This window comes from Mesoplodon densirostris, chromosome 3 (genome assembly GCF_025265405.1).
Source record: "Mesoplodon densirostris isolate mMesDen1 chromosome 3, mMesDen1 primary haplotype, whole genome shotgun sequence".
Classification (NCBI taxonomy): domain Eukaryota; kingdom Metazoa; phylum Chordata; class Mammalia; order Artiodactyla; family Ziphiidae; genus Mesoplodon; species Mesoplodon densirostris.
Window position 1 is genome coordinate 151,396,586 of NC_082663.1, and position 18,674 is coordinate 151,415,259.

Below are 18,674 nucleotides of genomic sequence, written 5' to 3' on the forward strand. Positions count from 1 at the left end.
AACGTCTGGGGAGGGGGGCCCTGCAGCGGCGACCGCCCAGCACCCACCGGCGAGCACCCTTCCCCACCCTGTCCCAGACCGGAGGGGGCGGCAGCTCAAACAAGCGGGTAATTCCAGACGCCTCCCTCCCCACGTCCCTCTGCCAGTTCACTTTACCGCTAGGCACCTTGATGAATGACGCGCGGGGAGAGACAGACCCCAGGAAACAGAAGAAAACACCCAGATTCCACGGAGAAACAGGCCCCGGGAGAGCAGGGGCGCACCTGAGCCTCTGCGCGCTGGGGTCGCGGCGTCGCCCTCTGCTCGGGACCCCCCGGAACTCCCCCCACCTCCCAGCGCTCGGGGGTGCGGCGCTGGACCTGCAGGGGCACAGGGGTGAACCTGTACTGCTGCTGCTTTTTCTCCAAAGAGAGAAAGAAGATGATGAACAAGGTGGAATCTGCTTGCTCTGATTTTTGCCAAAAGAAAAAAAAATGACAAAGGGGAAGGAAGGGTCAGAAATGAAGATGAGCACGCCCCCCTCCCCCCAACCTCCCCTGCTCGCCCTCTCCAGGTGACCTCCAGGACTGGCCGGCAGCTGGATCCCAAGAGCCTGCTCCCCCGCCCAGGGCTCAAGAGCTGGAGGCTAGAAGGAACCTCTCCCCACCAAACTGCCTCCCACCCCCTGACCACCGCCTCCCAGAGAGGTGGCCACACCCCTCCCCTTTGAGAATGCAAGAGACATTTCTAATGAAATGCCCCTCCTCCTCCCCAGGTAAAGGCTACCTCACTCAAATGTTCATGTCTGTGATTGGAAAAATCACGTCTGATACCAAAGATTTCCCCCAAGGACTTGTGCTGGATGCTAGGATTCCCTCGCCTGGGGACCAGGTGTGGGCGAGGGTCTGCTTTGGGCCCTGCCCCCCAGGTGCCACTTGTCCACCACCAGAGAGAGCAGAGAGAGAGAGAGAGAGAGAGAGAGAGAGAGAGACAGAGAGAGAGAGGGAGAGAGAGGGAGGGAGAGGGAGGGAGGGAGAGGGTGGTGAGGTCGATGAGTGCCTTTTTCTTGAACCAAAGACGTGTGTGAGATGCTCTCTTGTCCTTATCGACTTGCTATTCTCCCTGCTTTTCAAGCAACCGGATCTGAGTGATGCTTCTAGAACCTTTGGGTGTTGGGGCAGAATCCTAAGGGCCCCCGTTCCCACTCAGCAACCAACCCCTCCCCCCAGACACACGTACACACTCCTGTGCACACACTGGTCCCACCACAGCGGGGGCTGGGAGCTGGGGTCTGGGTGGACACGGCCCCTCCCTCAGCCTGCCACGAACACGTGGGCCCCACTTGAGAGAGCACCTGCTTCTGGGGGACGGGGCTTCTCTGCTGGTTAAGTCACTTGCTGGTCCTGCGTTCAAGGCCCAAGGGTCAGAGGCCAGGCCCTCCTGGGTTTGTGCCCTGTTGGACACTTAGGAATGGACATGGGACCTTTCTGGTGATGGGATCCCTCAAGCCCCAGTGACACGGGTCACAGAAGTGTCCCTGACTCCTGCGTCCCTTTCAAACATCCTCCTATTACATATGCACACACGCACGCATGCACGTGCACACACACCATCTCCCTCTGACGCCCCACCCCCACCGCTTGGCCAGCCCCCCAGCCCCGTTTGCCCCAACACCCAGCTGGTTGTCACATACCAAAGACCATTCTCCACACAGGGAATGACACCTCCAGCACAGCTCCTTCGAGCCTTTGACAATTTTCTCTGAAATACCTCAAGATATTTAATGTATAGTTTATGTGATTTAAAAAAAAATCCTTAGCTAGTTTTTGGAATACGTGACTTGAAGCTTTATACCGTTAAATTATAATTTTGCAGACGATGGTATGTCATTTCTTTTGGTGAGCTCCGTGGGAGACGCGTTGAATGTCAGGGCAGGGGAAGCTGGGTGGTCAGAGGCAAAGGGCCGGGGGAGCATGAGCGAGAGAGAGTCTGGGAGCGCACGAGGAAGGACCGGCGGCGTTTACAGATTTCTTATTTCAATGAGTCCTTTAGGAAAGAGAGGAGAGAGAGAGCGTTGGATACCTTTCTGTTCTCTGGCGTGTTCTGTTTCTCGTTTTTTGGAGTCATGTCTTATAAGAGTATTTATTATTCTATGTGTTCTGTGTTCAAATGTAATTTAAGAAAAAAAAAGGAAGAAAAATGAAAAAAAAAGACTCAATGGAATTTGATTTGATGCATGACTAATGTACTTTTTCTTGAAGATAATGTACTAGGTGGAAGGGTGGGGGTGGGGCGGGGCCGCGGGGCCGGAGCCCTGGGATTCCGTGTCGCATCTTGTGTTTCATGCCCCAGTCGGTGCTGTTCGGTGCTCCTCGGCACTGCTCTGTGTTACTTTCCCCCCTTTCCAAGGATCTGTGTCCAGCCGGTGGTGGGTGGACGGGCCTCAGGTGGAGAAGGAAGGCGGCTGGTGGCAGGGCCTCCAGCTCCTGGCACCAGAGTCCCTTCGGGTCCTGGTCCTGGGGCACCAGTGGGCGTCACTGCCACCTCGGGCCCCCTGCCCGGTCGGTCGGTCTCACGTTAGCATGATTTCCCAAGTGTCTTGTTCAGAGGAGACAGACAATCAGCCAATTCGAGTCTTGTCGCCTAGGTTGGTGGGGGGCAGGGTGTACCCCAACTTCCTCAGATCTGAAGCGCCCTCCTGAGACAACCCCCCCAAGGCAGGCACCTGCCCGGGCTCCACCCAGACGCCCCAGCCCCGGCCTTCACCTTTCTGTGTGGCCTGGGAGGTAGGGGGTGCACACCTGTGGAGCCCTCCCTCCCAGCCCCAACTGGTACCCAGAGAACAAAGGGCCCCCCAAAAAAATCATGAAAGGGGGCTCTGGGACAGTCTCCCGGACTGTGACTCTTCTGCCACGGGGCCCACGCTCCCACCAGGAGAGAGCCCACTTTCCAGGACAGGCCCCAGGTAAGGTAGGTTTGGGTGGCCAAAGGGGATCCCTCACACCCTGAAGGACAGAAGGCCCAAGTTTGGAGGGCTGGACCTGGGGGCGCAGGTTCAACCCACCTGCAATGAGACGGGGGGGCGTGTTCCGGGGCCCCTGCACCGGTTGGAACTGGGGCCACTCACATTCTTGGCCCAAAGCAGTTTCAGCCACACCAGCCCATCAGCTCCCTGGGCTCCTCCTGTATCCCTGGCAGGCCCCCCAAGGGCTGGTCTTTGGGGGGATTGTCTCCACCAGGGGTGAGGGGGGCCAATAGGCCACGTGGCCCTGAGTGTGTAATCACAACTGGACACTAGGGCTGCTTTCAGGGGACACACGATTTGGGTCATCCAAAGTCCTCCCCCGAACCCCCAGGGCTAGAGGGAACAGAGGCCCCCTCCACCCTACCCTCAGGCGACAGGCTTAAAAGTTTAAAAAAATATATCATCATCGTTGTGAATCATTGCTGTGCTGGATTTGTTGTTTTGTTTCCCTCCAATAAATTATTTTCTAGTCACTCACCTGGGCTTGTGCCTTTGCTGAATGGGGGGGAGGGGCTGGTGCAGGAAAGGGAGGCATGGGGCTCACCCTCCATGAAAGAGGAAGGGGAGGAGGAAAAGTGGAAGCGGGCCTCTCCCAGCCCACCCTTCTCCGCTCTGAACTCAGCCCTGAGCCCCTGCCTCGACAGGGCTCCACCCTCCACAGGGCCTTTGGGCCACCTGAGACTCAGGATCTTGCTGGGCTCTGCTTCTGATGTGTCACTGACCACTGCCTTCTGGAGCCTAAAGTGTAAGGTGGTTTGTTTGAGAAGAAACCAGGGCAGCCCAGTGGAGGAAAAGGCTGGGTGGTGTCAGGACTGGACCTTATAAACTGCCCTGAGATAGGCCAGCAGGCTGCAGGCAGGAAGCCAGGGCTGGTAAGCAGAGTCTGCTCAGCACCTTTCTCCCTTCTGAGAGCAATAAAGCTTTTATCCACATTATCTACCCCAGGGTAAAGAAAAAAACCCAAAGAAACCCAGCTTTCCCTGCAAATCCCCCATCAGGCCACTAGAGGTCAGTGTTTTGATTTTTAAAACCAGAAAAGAACTCTTCCATGGGACATCACCGAAAGAAGTATAGGAAGAGAGAGCCTCAAGGAGACCTGGGGTCAGACAGAACGTGGTTTATTAGAGAAAGAAGAGCAGGTGGAGCCCCTGTCTTTGGGGGAAGGCCACATGATGCCGGGTGACACTTACTAAGCCTGGGCAATCACTGCTGTTCCTCAGGCGAGGGCGGCAGCCCTGCCAGATCAGGTGGAGTTTGACCCTCGCTGGGCCCTGGCAGCCACTCCATGGGCGACGGCTGCTTCTCCACAGGTGAGGGCTCCACCTCCATTGGCTGCTCGCTGGTGGATGATCCTCTCACAGTTGGTGGTGGAGTTTCCATCAGAGCAGTGAGATTCGAGGTGGAAACTGGCACCATCCCCTCCTTGGGGGGCCCGGGCTCCTTTTGCCAGGTGTACGGCCAGTTCTTCCAGGACAGTTTCTGGATCTTTCAGAGGGATGTCTTCTCCTGCAAGTGTGCTGACTGGCTCTTCAAAGACAGCTGGCTTGAAGGAAGCATCTGGCTCTCCTCCGCTGATAGTGGTGTCTCCTTGGTTGGTGGCAGACTCTCGGGAGTATATGGCCACGGCTCATATGACAGTGACCTCTCCTGCCTCTTCGGCAACTTCTCCTGGAGAGACCCGGACAGCCGGTTTTGGGTGAGAGTGCTGGCTCTCCTGATAAGGAGAGGACTGCCCATCCGCAGGCAAGGATGAGCTCACCTCAGAGGCAGGCTGAACATCCTCGGAGGACACCTTCCCCTGGTTCTGGCGCCTGTTCCTCCCCAGGAACGACATCTTCCTGGGGTACCAGGAGGACTCCTCCATGCTCGAGGGCAGTTCATCAGGTGGCCTCGTGTGATCAACCAGCATGTCGCTGTTGACCCCTGGTGACCTCTGCAGAATTGTGCCCTGCGTGATGAGGCCCGCGTAGCCCTCCCAGTGGGAGAAGGCACAGCTGGAGCGCCGGGTCCGTGCCTCCCGGAGGACATGGGGTATGGGCTCCACGGTGATGATCTCCTCACTTGTGGTCTTCTCCTCCTCCTCCTACAGAGCAAAGGGGAAAGCAGGAGTCATCAGCCTCCTGAGCCATGTTGACTGCTTTCGGGTCACCTGCCCCTCCAGTGGGGGCCAATCAGAGCCCTAGGCCACTATTGACTGGCCAGGCTCTTTCCTGCCCAAGTTGACCCAACTGGAGTCCTCCATGGGACCTGACTTTTTTCTCTTTTTCTTTTTCTTTGGCCACACTGCGCAGCATGTGGGATCCTAGTTCCCCAACTAGGGATCGAACCCGTGCCCCTTGCCATGGAAGTGCAGAGTTCTAACCACTGGACCCCCAGGGAAGTCCCATGGGACGTGACTTTGGACCAGCCAATCAGATTCCTTCCCTAGGACCTGACTTTGGATGAGCCAATCAGAGTCTGGGGCAGCCCAATGTCCAGCCTGTGTGGCTGAAGGTGGCAGGTTTGTGGCCATGTCCTAGTCCATCATTCCAGTCAGTTCTGGGGCCCAGCCCAGCTGCGACCCATCCTTCTAGATTCTGATTCCATGAGCCAGTGAGTCCTCTCCCCCACCTTTTTTCACTGTGGTAGTAAAATACACATAACATAAAATGTACCATTTCAACCATTTTTAAGTGCACAGGTCAGTGGCATTAAGCACATTCACACTGTGGTACAACCGTCCCCGCCATCATCTCCAGAACTTTCTCATCTTCCCAAACTGAAGCTCTGTCCCCAAGAAACACTGACTCCCCACCCCCACCCCGGCCGCCACCATCTACTTCCTGTCTCTATGGATGTGACTCCCCCAAGGGACGCCCTGTGAGTGGGATCAGACAGGATCTGCCCTTCTGTGTCTGGTTTATCTCACTGAGCATCACGTCCTCAGGTTCATCCACATCGTAGCAGGTGTCAGAACCTCCATCCTTTTTAATGCTAGTATTCTTCTGTGTGTCTATATCACATTTTGTTTATCCATCATCTGCCGACGAGCACTGGGGTGACTCCTAACTCCCCCTTTTGCCTGCCCCATTTCCAAGTCATTCCTGTCACCTCGACCCCCAAGCCCTAGTTACTTCCTGGCGGAAGTCTGACGGCGCCAACTGGCCTTTTGCGTGCTTCCACGGCCTCCACCCCAGGAAGTGCGGCCTCCCCTCTGGCCCCCCTGGGGGCACTGGGTGTGTGTCTGGTCTCCATCCCCCAGCTCTGCGTCTCTGTCGAGTCCCCGGCTCCCAGCTCAGGCTCCAGCTGCCGGGGTCCCACATATGCGGTGGGTACCCCCGCCCCTCACCTTGGGCCGTGGCTTCTGGAGGGCTTGGTAAATGATGTGGAAGGCCAGCACGGGCAGGGTGTTCAGTGACACGTTCAGCAGGGTCACCAGCAGGATGGGGGGCTGGGACAGTACGCTGAGGTCAGCATCTGGTGACAGGGCGGGGTCGTGAATGGCCTGGGGTGTAGCCTCCCCCACAACACCCCATCTCCTTCCCCTCCCTTTACCCCAGGGATGCCTTTGTGAAAATGCCCCAAAGACACCGACATCCCCTGCACGCACAACCCCCCACCTGCATGGCCAAGGAGACTGAGGTTCAGAGAGGGTGCTCCGACTGGGGTCCCCCCAACTGCCCCGTCCTTGCTGGGGACTCACACAGAAATGGGAAGGTCTTGGGGGAGACCTTGAAGAGCCAGATGCTCTGGGTGAGCCAGGTCATGACCGCATAAAAGCAGAGGCTGAAGAAAATGGCCAGCACAGACAGGATGGTCCAGTACTTGGTGATGAGGATGATCTGAACAGGAAGGGGGCGTTAAAGGAGAGGGGCCAGGAACCCCGGGGTGGCTCTCCATGGGGAGGGTGGCGGTCCAGCCCCTGGGGCCCGTGAAGGGGCAGGTCACTGGGCGGGAAGACCTCAGTGCCTGTCTGAGGTCCCCGGGGGTGGGGTGGGCAGGCGGCCATGCCTACCTCCATGGTGATGGACAGCAGTCCCGACAGGGCCACGATCACCACGAAAGACTGGTAGTCACTGAAGCTGACAGGCCCAGCTGAGTCACGGCTGATCCACAGGGTCATGAAGAAGTTGACCAGGGATGTGGCCGTGCCGTGGGCGATGGCTTGGAGAAAGACCCAGTAGTTGAAGAGCTTGTCCTCCTGGCCCGCCATATACAGCTCGGGCAACTCCAGGCTCCGCTCAGCGCTCACGTCCTGTTGAGTTTGCAGTGGGGAGGCCGGCTCTCTAGGGACCAGGTGGGGACGTCCCCCACCCCACCCCAGTCCCCCAGAAAGAGAAGGTGGGGCAGAGACAGGACCATCTACAGAGAAGCAGGAGGCAAGACATGCAGCTGCTCACCTGCTCGAAGAGCCCAATGTAGAGAACCGGGAGGGTGGTGTAGAGCAGGTTGAAGAACGCCAGGAACCAGCCTTCATACAGAGGCTGGGTGTGGGCTGGGGGAGAGGGGGAGAGGGGAGGGAGAACGAGGTGAGCCTTCAGAGCCAAATGGCCAGAAACAGAAACCAGCCTTTACCTGAGGAAACCCACCCAAGCTAGGTCGGCACCTGGAGAGGATTCCAGGTGATTTCGAAAGTCAAGCTGCAAGCAAGCTTGGGGCTAAGATCAGGGCCACATTAACCGATAAAGATTGAAAGATAAAAGGCAGAGAGAAAAACCATGGTCTAATTCCTTTATTTTTTTTATTTTTTGCGGTACCTGGGCCTCTCACGGTTGTGGCCTCTCCCGTTGTGGAGCACAGGCTCCGGACACGCAGGCTCAGCGGCCATGGCTCACGAGCCCAGCCACTCCGCGGCATGTGGGATCTTCCCGGACCGGGGCACGAACCCGTGTCCCCTGCATCGGCAGGTGGACTCTCAACCACTGCGCCACCAGGGAAGCCCTCAAATGGTCATTTTAAGAAAACATTCTCTGGCCCGCAGACCTGTCTGTAGGATCGGGCTGCATATTTGGCAGAGAAGGGAAACTGAGGCCTGGAAGATGACAGGCTTTTGTATTTGGGGTGGGGCCTCTCCCTCCCCTCCTCTGCGTCCCTCTCCCCAGCCCAGGGCAGGGGCTCTGAGGAGCTCACCAGGACCACCAGTCTGTTCATCAGATGGTCTATCTTGGTTCTCTTCAGATGGATCTTGCCACAATTCTTCAAGATCTTTGTGTCAAAACCTGCAGGGTTTCCATGCATCCATGCATCTCTCCATGCATGCATCCATCTGTCCATGCATGCATCCATCTCTCCATGCATGCATGCATGCATCCATCCATCCATGCATGCATCCATCTGTCCATCCATCCATCCATTTATCCATCCGCTCTTCCATCTACTCATCCATCCACCCGTCCTCCATCCCTCTGTCACCCCCCCGCCCAACCATCCACCTGCCCAGCCACCCATCCTTCCGTCTACTACAGGCACCCCATTTTTCCCAGTAAAAACAAAGGTGCTGGCTCAACTTGTCCATTTCCCCAGTTTCAGAACCGAGCATGCAGAGAAACCACGCCAGGAGCCCCTCATCACACAGCAGCAGACATGCAGCGGCCAGGCCTGGCCATGTGACTTCTTGCCACTGACTTCAGGGTTCTCACCCACCCACCCCTGACCTGGACAGTGCACACCCCAGGGTCCCTGGAGTGACTGTACCGGCGTAGATGACCAGTCCATAGCAGGTGTCCATGTTCCGGATCTTGCAGCCGCGCAGGATGTTGCTGCTATCCAGGGGATATTTCTTGCCCTTCCACTCCAGGCACCCCACAAAGTGGTGCATCCGGCTGTTGGGTTCCTCACACACCACTTTGCCTAGGGGCGAGCCAGCGGTCAGGGAGTCTCGCGCATAGCTGGGCTCGGCCACCCCTCTCCAATGTGGGGTTGGAGGGGGGGGGACTCAGAGAATGTTCCTGTCACTCTCTGGCCGGGGCCACCCTCACAAGCCCTACCCTGCCCCAAACCTGACCCGCTGACACCTCCACCCCCACCACGTGGCCTCCTCCTGGATGCTCCAAAGCTGGCCATTCCCTGCCTCAGGAGCTTTATGTGTGCTATTCCCTGTGGTTGCAATCATACCTCCTCAGGGAAGCTCTCCTTGATCCTCCAGCCAGATCAGGTACCTCCCCCCATTAAGCCCCTCCCCGTGGTTGCAATCCTGGGATGTCACCAGATATTAATGTCTATGAGGTTCCTGAGTGCAGGTGCCAGCCTTGTCTCAGTTGAGCTGGGGACCCCAGGGCCCAGCCCAGCACCTGGCACTTACCAGTGCTCAGTAAATGTGTGAGGAGGGAAGGAAGGAAGGGATGCCCCCATCCAGTACCCTAAACCACAGGGGCCAAATGCAGGGCATAGCATAGAGTTCCCCAGCAGGCAGAAGGGGAGGGCCTGCCCCCAACACCCTGAGAAAATGCTACCACTGGCCTCACTCGCGTTTGACAAAACCCACCCAGGATGCAAAGGCTGGCCCCTGGCAGCATCTGGCGGGGTAGGGGCTGGGACCCCAGAAGGGAGTCCGCTGGGGGCCATGGGGCTGCTTCTGAATGACCCTCACCTGCTCCACCCCTTCCTTCTCAGGGTGCAGAGCCTGAGCCTGTCCTGAACGTAGAAATGAAAGCTGTCTGGGTAGGTGGGGGAGGGCAAAGGACCACGGAGGAGCCACAGGGCAAGCCCACACCACTCGCCACCCATCTGAACCTCAGTCCCCTCCTCTGGCAAATGGGGCCACACCTTGCAGGAATTCTGGGGCAGCTGGGCCAGGTCGGGACCCAGAGAGAGCCGTCGGGATGGGAAGGCCTTTCCCCAGATTCATGAGCAGACGTGCAACCAGTGTGGATGTTGGGAGCAGAGAGGCTGTGGTTGGAGAGAAGGGCTCTGGTCTGCTCCAGAACCAATTAGAGTAACTTGCCTTTGCAACATGACAGGGGAATAATGATAAAAATGACAATCATTTTTAAAAAGTATCCCCTCACTGGGCCCTGGCAAACAGTAACTGGATCCCTAGTGTGAAACGGTGTGAAATGTCATACTTTCCTGGTGGAAAATAAGAAACTTGGAGGTGGAGGATGGTTCCTGTTCCCATGGGCCTCTCCCACCATGCGGGTGAGTTGCTAGCCAGTGTACACACGCTGCCTTTTTTTTTTTTTCCTGGCCATGCCGCGCAGCTTGCGGGATCTTATTTCCCCGACCAGGGATTGAACCCAGGCCCGGGCACTGAAAGCGCTGAGTCCTAACCACTGGACCACCAGGGAATTCCCACAGGCTGCCTTTTTGTATAAACAAGCGAAAGCATTTGCTTTGAAGTGTGTTAAAATAAAATGTAACACTTGATAAAATGCCCAGCACAGGGGCTTCCGTGGTGGCACAGTGCTTGAGAATCTGCCTGCTAATGCAGGGGGCACGGGTTTGAGCCCTGGTCTGGGAGGATCCCACATGCCGCGGAGAAACTACGCCCGTGAGCCACAACTACTGAGCCTGCGCGTCTGGAGCCTGTGCTCCGCAACAAGAGAGGCCGCGATAGTGAGAGGCCCGCGTACTGCGATGAAGAGTGGCCCCCACTTGCCACAACTAGAGAAAAGCCCATGCACAGAAATGAAGACCCAATGCAGCCAAAAATAAATAAATTAATTAATAAACTCCTACCCCAAACATCTTAAAAAAAAAAATGCCCAGCACATTTTGTAATAACAACAGAAAATGCCTCCACTGTTGCATCGATTTAAGGGATTTGATATGGGCCTGGAATAAGCCCATCTCTTAAAAGCTATCCCAATCCCAACGGTCTGGGCATAAACGAGACAAGGGACAACGCAGGAGAACAGGCTGTGCCCATCTGGATGCCAGAAGTCACCCAACACACCCCACTGCACCCCATTACCATCCCCCACCCAAGCAAGTGGGAAGCCTGTGCTCCCACCGCTCGGGGGTGCATACAGGGCCCAGAGCAGGTGGATGGCTCTGCCAGCTCCCACCTTGGAAGGACGCCATCTTCCTTATACTGGTCAGCTCGTGGTGGGTGATCGTTGGGGCCTGCCTGAACTTCAAGTTGGTCTCCCTTGGTGACGAGAAGGGGAGCGAGGTGAAAGGTGGGGACAGACAGCGCCCGGGCAAGTCGTCCCCAGCCTCCTTCCAGAGCCCCTCCAGCATTTTCCCCTAGCACCCATTGTGTACCAGCTGCCAAGCACAAGGCTGAGGCCCAGAGAGGGAGAGGGCCTTGCCCCAGGTCACACAGCGCGTTTGCCAACGGGCTGAGGCTAAACCCTAGCCCTTCTTGCTTTGGCACCTGGCACCCAGTGGGGCTTCCAGAAATACTGGTGCATCTTATTGCCCCTGCTGGCTCGCAGGCCCCCCCCCCAATCCATGCTCCCAGGGCAAAGGACCACAATATCCAAGTGGGCTGGGCAAGCAGCCCCCAGGCCCTTGAAAGCCCTAGTGATGACCTGGTATCACCTGTCGATGTCAGCTGTCTCCACGTAGCACAAGCTGCTGGGCTCCGTGCTGGCCAGCAAGACCAAGTCGGCCTGGGGTGGGGAGCGGGGTGGGAGGAGACGGTGTTGCACGGTGGGGGGAGTGGGGAGGAGGAAGACCGGTCGGGGGCGGCCCTGACCCCTGGAGCCCGCCAACCGGGACGATGCTGTCTTTGTGCAGACAGACCATGTCTCCTACACACAGATTCTTCCACTTTCTCCACAGGAAGCTGCGCGGGTGCAGGAGGCAGAGGTGAAGGCGGGGGAGGGGGGTCCTCCCAGCCCCCACCCACCTGCCCTGGGGGCTTAGCCTTGACCGCCCCCTCCTCCCAGGTTCCAAGCCCCTTCAGACCTTCCCGCCCTCCCCTTGGGCTGAACGCTCAGCTCCACGAGGGTGAACACTTGGGTCTTCAGCCTCTGCCGCTTCACAGGGCCCACCCCAGGCCTGGTAGACAACAGGCGCCGAGTAAGTGCTGGCCTGGGTTGCCCCCTACCCCCACCCCGCCGTCAGACCCAACCGGGACGTCTGGGAGCATGGAAGGTGCTGGACCATCTTCCGGGCACCCTCCCCTGTGGTGTCCATCCATCCCCCTCTGTGCTGGGGTCCCCCCGCCCGGGGATGGACCCCGCGCCCGGCTGCCGTGGCCTCACCTCTTCCCCATCAGGATCTGGCATGGCCTGTTGTTAATGTTCCTGTCGCTCCTGTGTCGCCCCTGGGCCGACAGGGGCGTAGGTCAGAGCGATGGGGCTGCCCCCCACGCTGCCCAGGTGACCGTACAGACTCAGGTGCCCCACTAGCAAGCCCACACCCCGCTGTGCCCGTCCAGCGACCCTGCCCTTAGGAGGGTGGGGCCAGAGGCAGAAGGAGGGCAGTTTCCTGCCTCTGCCGCCCGCGTCGACACTAAGGTGACCTCATCGGCCCCTGCCCCTCGTGGCCACAAGGCACGATGGACGCTGCAGCCCACCGGGGCTGCCCGGGCCGACCTTCCTCCCGCCGTGCCCAGGAGTCCTGAGGCCTCGCCTGCCCCCGCCCCATTCACAATGTCATCCACCAGGTCTCGGGTGGCCCGGATGGTGAGGAGGCCGACAAGCGGGGAGAACAGAGTGAGCCAAGGCAGCATGGAGATCTCGGGGATGCCCTGACACGGGATGGGGTGCGGGGGTCATGCCGGCCCACCGTCCTGGGTGCCCCTGCCCTGCCCCCGCCCACACGCCCAGCAGCCCAACCCGGCATCATGTGTTCTGACCTCGGTCCCTCTCCCTACCCAGACCTCCTCCCCAGCAATGCCTTCTCCTCTCCCCTCCACGCCCCGCTCCTACGTTCTCTCCTCCAGGAAGCCTTCCCAACCCCAAGCTTGTTCCCTCCTCAGGGCCTTGGCTCTCTCTGGCTCCCCTCCCTGTAACCCTCAGGTCTGAGCTCCCAGTGGCCCCTAAACCAGTCTGGGTGGGGGTCCCCGTCCCCTTCAGTGGTCCCCACCATGTGGTTTAATGACAGTCACCTCCTGCACTCCCTGGGCCACCTGAAGACAGGGGTTAGGGCCACTGCTGGGTCCCCAGTACCCAGAATAGGACCTGCATACAGTAGGTGTTCAATAAAAGCTTATCGGATCAACGGATAAAAGCAGAGTGTCTCATTTCACTCAGAACAGAATGAGAAACTGGGTGCGGTTGGGGTGCTCTGGAAACTGCCAATCCCTCACCCATCTCCACCCATGACCGGCCTGATGCCAGGAAGTGACCCGGCAGGTCCCAAGAACCTGATCCTTCCTCCTGGCCCTCTGGGATCAGCTCAGCCTGCTGGGGCCAAAGGGGTCAGGAGGTCTCCTCAGAACTGGAGGGGCCACCCATGCACCCTCAGCATCCAACATATATTGAGCACTTCCTGTGCGCCAGGCCCTGGGCTGGGCAGTGGGGACCCAGCCATGAGGGTGCTCCCAGTGTGAGGGGGGCCAGACACTGACCCACCAGCCACACAGACAAACACAGGGTAGGACCACCTTGGGTCTACAGAGCCACGTGGGAAGGTGGGAAGGGAGGGCTTCCTGGAGGAGGTGGCTCGAGCAGGTAGAAGGAGTGGAGTGAGCACAGACACTGACCCCTGGGGCTGCCCCACCCGCCCCACCTGGAGGATGATGATGAGAAGGAAGTAGAGGTTGGACATGCAGTGGAACTGCTCGTACAGGTTCAAGGGCAGGAAGGAGAAGACGTACTTGGCCGTGTGGATGACGTTCCTCTGGGACAAGAGCCGGCAGCCGGCATGGGGGCGCCGCCCAGGAGGTCCCGGGTTCCCACCCAGCCCCATCCGCCTCCCCCTTCCCTCTGGCCGTGACCAGCGTGCGTGCAGACCCAGTGAGCCGAGCTGTGACCCCAGGACTCCCCGCGTGAGACGCAGGCAGGGGGTTTCGGGTAGAGCCCAATGGACATGCCGTACCGTGAAGGTTGCCTAGTAACTTACTTAGGGCGGAGGAGACACGCGAAGCGCCAGCACCCCCATGACACGGCGAGGGCGGCGCTACGGTCCTCAGGACTAAGTGGACTGACCCAGCATGCAGAGCTTGGGTGGCAGGTCCCAAAGGCCCGCGAGGGCAGGGTGGGGGTGGAGACGGGGGAGGCCTGCGCCGTGGGGGGCTGGGCCTGCCCACCTTGTACCTCTTCCTCTGCCAGCACAGGAAGACCTTCTCCTTGAACTGGTTGTTGTAGGACCGGTTGTTGGCTTGCACCTCCTAGGTGAACTCTGAGGCCCAAGAGGACAAACACGGGCTAACGACACCCCGGAGGAGGGCTAAGGGGCCTCCTGGGGATCCAGCCAGTAAACAGATGAGAGGGCCCACGCGGCCCCTGCACAACAGTAGGCGCTCAGGGAGCCCAGGTGGATCTGAGCATCCGGCTCCCCTTGAGCCAATCCCTAGGCCCTGGGAGACCCACTCACACACATTCCTTCTAAAGAGGGGTAAACTGAGGCCCAGGGACGGGCGCCGAGGTGTCCGAGGCTGAACTCCCTGCCCAGATAGTTCTGGGCTCACAGGCCCACAAATCCTGAGTCCACCTTTCAGTGATAGGATTTTGAACTCTTTGTAACCCACTGAGAACCCCGCGCTGGGCCTCCGGTCTCCCCACTTCAGTCACTGCACTCTAACGCCCCTTGTCGGGGTCCCCCGGCACCCCTCCACTCTACCCCGAGCCCTGCGCCCACGCTTGGCCGGACACGCACCTGAGTTCCTCTCCTCCTCAAGGTCTTCTCGGTACGTGAGGCTGCCCATGCTGGTGGGGCTGTCGAGGAGAGGGGTCTGAGGTCACACTGGCGGCCGGACAGTGCCCACCACTCCACCTTCTTTGAAATGTCACTTCCCACGTCCATCTGCTGTCCCCTCCCCAGGCTCTGGAGGTCCAGTCACCAGCTGTGAGTCCTTCCTCGTTACAGCTGGTCACCTGGCCGCTGCTCCCCACCCCCATGGCCCCCCATGGTCGGCCCCCACCACCTCTCCGGGGCCGATCGCACCCACATCCTCCCGGGCCCCCCTGCTGCCCCTCCTGCCCCAATCCCCACATGGCACACGATGCCCAGCCTGGTCAGGTGCTCAGTCAATGTTTGTTGACAGACTAAATGGGGCCCCAGGGCTCTCCATCATGTCTCAAAGTGTGTTTGAGGACCAAGGGGCTGAGAGGTCTGAGTGTGGTGTTGGGGCAGGGACCACCAGCCCTCCACAGAGCCCGGAGCCCTCCCACCAGCTAGTTCATGGTCACTCCTAGTCCTTCAATGCCCTTGGCAGCTCCCCAAATGACTCCCACCCCCAGCACTCAGCAGCTCCCTACTCCCCACGCCCTGGCCCCGCTGTTCCCTCTGCCGGGAGCACCATTCCCGCTCGAATGGCCGGAGCCTCCTCACCCTTCCGCTCTCAGCCCCTACTTCTCCTACTGCCCAGCCTTGTCTGGCGCCTCCTCTGGGCTTCCCCTCTGCCTGTGGGATTCCCCCATCCTAGTTCTGATCACCCTCTCTCCTCTGCTTCTTCCCCTGTCTGGGCTGCCTGCTGAAATTGGAACCTCCCAGGGCAAGAAATACTGGCGTCTGGGTCACTGGTCCCGGGGCCCGCCCCCAGGGGGAGGGCCTGGCTCAGGGCCAGCTCTGATGCTCCCGGGGGCCCGAGCAAGGCCAGTGCCCATTCACCAGATGAGGAAAAGTGAGGCTCAGGGTGAGGCTCATCCCGTGGGGCCAGAGCCGAGATGAGCTCTGGCCCCACCGGAGCCAGAGCCGGGGGAAACCCGGCCGGGGCCAAATGGAGTTAGACGAATGCTGTGGGCCAGAATTCAATCAAAGCGTATCAGGGGGCAGGGACACGCCCTCCCCCCTCGCATTTTCAGCTCACCGGAACGCCCACTACCCCCCGGGAAGCCCTGAGCATTCCCGCAGCGAAGCGGTTCAGGGTTCGACGCCCAGCCCCCTGGGACATGCACCTGGAGATCCGGGCCCACACGACACCGGGCGCTCCGGCGCCCGTCCGGACCTTGGCCCACGCGAACCTCTAGGGGGCGACCCCGCCGCCGCGGCTGCGGCCTCCCGCCCTCAGACCGGGCAGAGTCCAGAGAGGGTGCGCGGGCGCCCGGGGACACACGGCTGCGGGAGCGCCGCCGCTCACCTGCGCGGGCCGGGGCGGTGGGGGTCCGGGCTCCCTGGGGCGGTCCGCAGGCGTCCAGGGCGACGGACGTGGTGGAGCTGTTATCCCGGTGCCAACAGGCCTGAAACGGGCCTGAAACGGGCGGCGCGGGCGCGGGGCGGGCCGGGGCGGAAGGTTGGGGCCTAGGGGCGGGGCCGGGCAGAATGCAGGGGGCCGAGGGCGGGGCCAGGGTGGAAGGTGGGGCCAGGGTAGAGGGGGCGGGGCGGGACCCCAGGGGTGGGGCCAAGACAAGTTGGGGCGGGACAGAGGCAGGGCCGAGCTGGGCCGCCTCGCCGAACAGGGCCAAAGGGGCGGGGCCTAAGGTGGGACCGAGCGGGACCTCGAGGAGCTGGGGCGGGATGGAGGAGTCTTAATCTGGGCCTGGGTATTAAGGGGCCAGTTGCTGGCGGGGGTGGGCTGGACCCGGCTGAAGCTGGGCGGGGCCGGATGTGTTGGGGGGAGACGCTAGGGGCGGAGAAAGGACGCAGAGGAAATCGCAGGTATGCGGGGCGTGAGTCTGAGCTGTGTGCGCGTTCCAGTTCAGCGAGCATGTCGTACGCGCAGGTACAGTGTTGGGCGCCGGGCTGGGAGAGGCTGTTAGAACCACCGAGATCATCCCGCCAGGAAGAAGCCCACAGGGTTCTAGCCCGGTGTGTGTCTACCCAGCGCACGGCCGGGACTCCGGGGGCCTTCCTGGAGGTGGTGACAGGGGTGGGAGACAACGATGAGGCTGGGGCAGCGTCCAGGCCGGAGATGGGGGACTTGAGCCAGGGTGGGGAGGGTGTGTGGGAGGCGCTACTGAATGTAGGATCCTCCTAGGAGGGGCAAACTTGGGGGTTCAGGGGAGGTGATTAAGCTCGGTTTTTCATATTCTTTTAGGAACCCTTTGAAGCGCAGAAAGTAGGAAGGTACTGGACACCTCCACCACCCTTTCTCCCCAGCCTCGGGGTTGCTCTCTCCCTCTGGCTCAGCCGCCACGCAACAGACCGAGGGTGGCTGTCTGACTGTGCCCTGCCTGGGGCACGGGCATCCCCTCTGAGCTGATGTTGGGTGAAGGAATGAATGATGGGGATGGTGACAGCACCCAGGAGCTGACCGCCCCCATCAGAGCAGCAGCCTCCCACTCCCATTTCTTGGGAAGACCTGTACACCCAGCGGCCTCTGGGGGATGCCAAGTAAACCTCTCCTTTCCTTCATTCACCGGGGAAACGTTCGTCCAGCCCTACCCAGCGGTTACTGAGAAAGACACTGCGGGGAGGGGCTTGGACAAACTGCTCTAACAGCCTTTAGGAGACACCTCACCCGGTATGCACCTGTGAGGAGGGCGTCGGGATCGGTTCTCCCCCCTGGGACGGTGACAGAAGGGAGAGGAGTTTCCCAAGCAGCGAGTTTGCAAAGGCTCTTTGGCCTCCAAGAGGCAGCAGCTGAAAGCTTGCACCCCACCCCCAACCACCCCCACACCCGGGAGCTCCTCTCCCAACTGCCCAAGGCCTCCCTGGGGCACTCATGCTCTGGGGAGGGGGACAGACCACACAGAAACGGGGCTCCTGGGATGCTGCCTGCATCCTTTCTTTAGAAGAACACTCCTTGTTCACAGAGGGTGGGGGAAAGTCAACTGGTCACAAGAACAGCCCCGGAGGGACACGATGGTGGCAGGGGCCTGACTTCACCAAGAACCCTCCCCTCAGGGCCCCTGTGGACAGAGAATGTTGCTCACCATCAAGCCTTCTGCCACTGCAGCGCCACCCCCCTTCCCCACAGTGGTGCGCCGTGAGGGGATTCAGGATGGAGAAAAACCAGATACTGGCCCTGGATAGCTGAAGTGCGTATCAAAGGAATGATTTCAGTGAGCCCAGACAGCATCTAGCATCTTCCCACACACAGAAAAAGCACTGCAATCATTAACTAGAGATGTCAGCTTTTTGTGATTAGCAGGAACCTTTCGATGTTTGACTCTGTTTTTTTTTTTTTTCAGCAAAAACTCCGAGGAACAGTTCCTCAGAGCTTTATGAGAGGCAATGTCTTGGACTACAGTCCTCAGTAAGTTCCTGGAATAAAACGTAACTCACAGCTTTCAGGTCTTGTATTTTTCAGTCGACACCCCCTGGGAACTCTGCAGCCCTGGCTGCTGTGTCCTCATATGGGAGCCTGCCCTCTTGGCCTTTAGCAGAAGCCAGAGGAACTTATGCGGAAATGGAGTGGCAAGGGGGCCTCCTCCAGGCAGCCCTCCTTCCAGCACCTTTGTGCTCCTGCACTGGGACCTGGGGCCCCCCAGCATCTCCCCGACCCACGAGGCTCTTTGGGCTTCACTTTTTGCTTTACCCAGTGTCTGCCTTTCCCTTCCCAAGTTAGCTGCTCAGACAGGGAACAAGCAGTGGTGGTCGGGGTCTCCCCACTCCCAGCCCTGTACGCAGGCCCCACCTCATGAGTGGGCAAGGCAACTCCAGTCCCAGGGCCTGGCCGCTGGCCCCACTGTCACGGCACCCTGAGGGGCCGGAAGCATGGGGCCCTGGTCTGCTCTGGACACTGGTCCTGGGG

General features: G+C 59.6%; 1 protein-coding gene across 1 annotated transcript; it reads right to left on the minus strand.

The window, feature by feature from the left end:
* Positions 1 to 4,207: 4,207 nt before the first annotated feature.
* ATP8B3 (ATPase phospholipid transporting 8B3) lies at positions 4,208 to 18,414 on the minus strand. The gene is given in 20 exon segments (XM_060094503.1): positions 4,208 to 4,672; positions 4,764 to 5,087; positions 6,333 to 6,460; positions 6,687 to 6,825; positions 6,999 to 7,238; positions 7,384 to 7,467; positions 8,114 to 8,229; positions 8,678 to 8,833; positions 10,990 to 11,072; positions 11,468 to 11,538; positions 11,642 to 11,714; positions 12,136 to 12,197; positions 12,525 to 12,623; positions 13,607 to 13,717; positions 14,127 to 14,218; positions 14,696 to 14,754; positions 15,475 to 15,712; positions 15,849 to 16,485; positions 16,799 to 16,951; positions 18,376 to 18,414. Coding segments are annotated over 20 exon segments (3,369 nt in total).
* Positions 18,415 to 18,674: the final 260 nt, after the last annotated feature.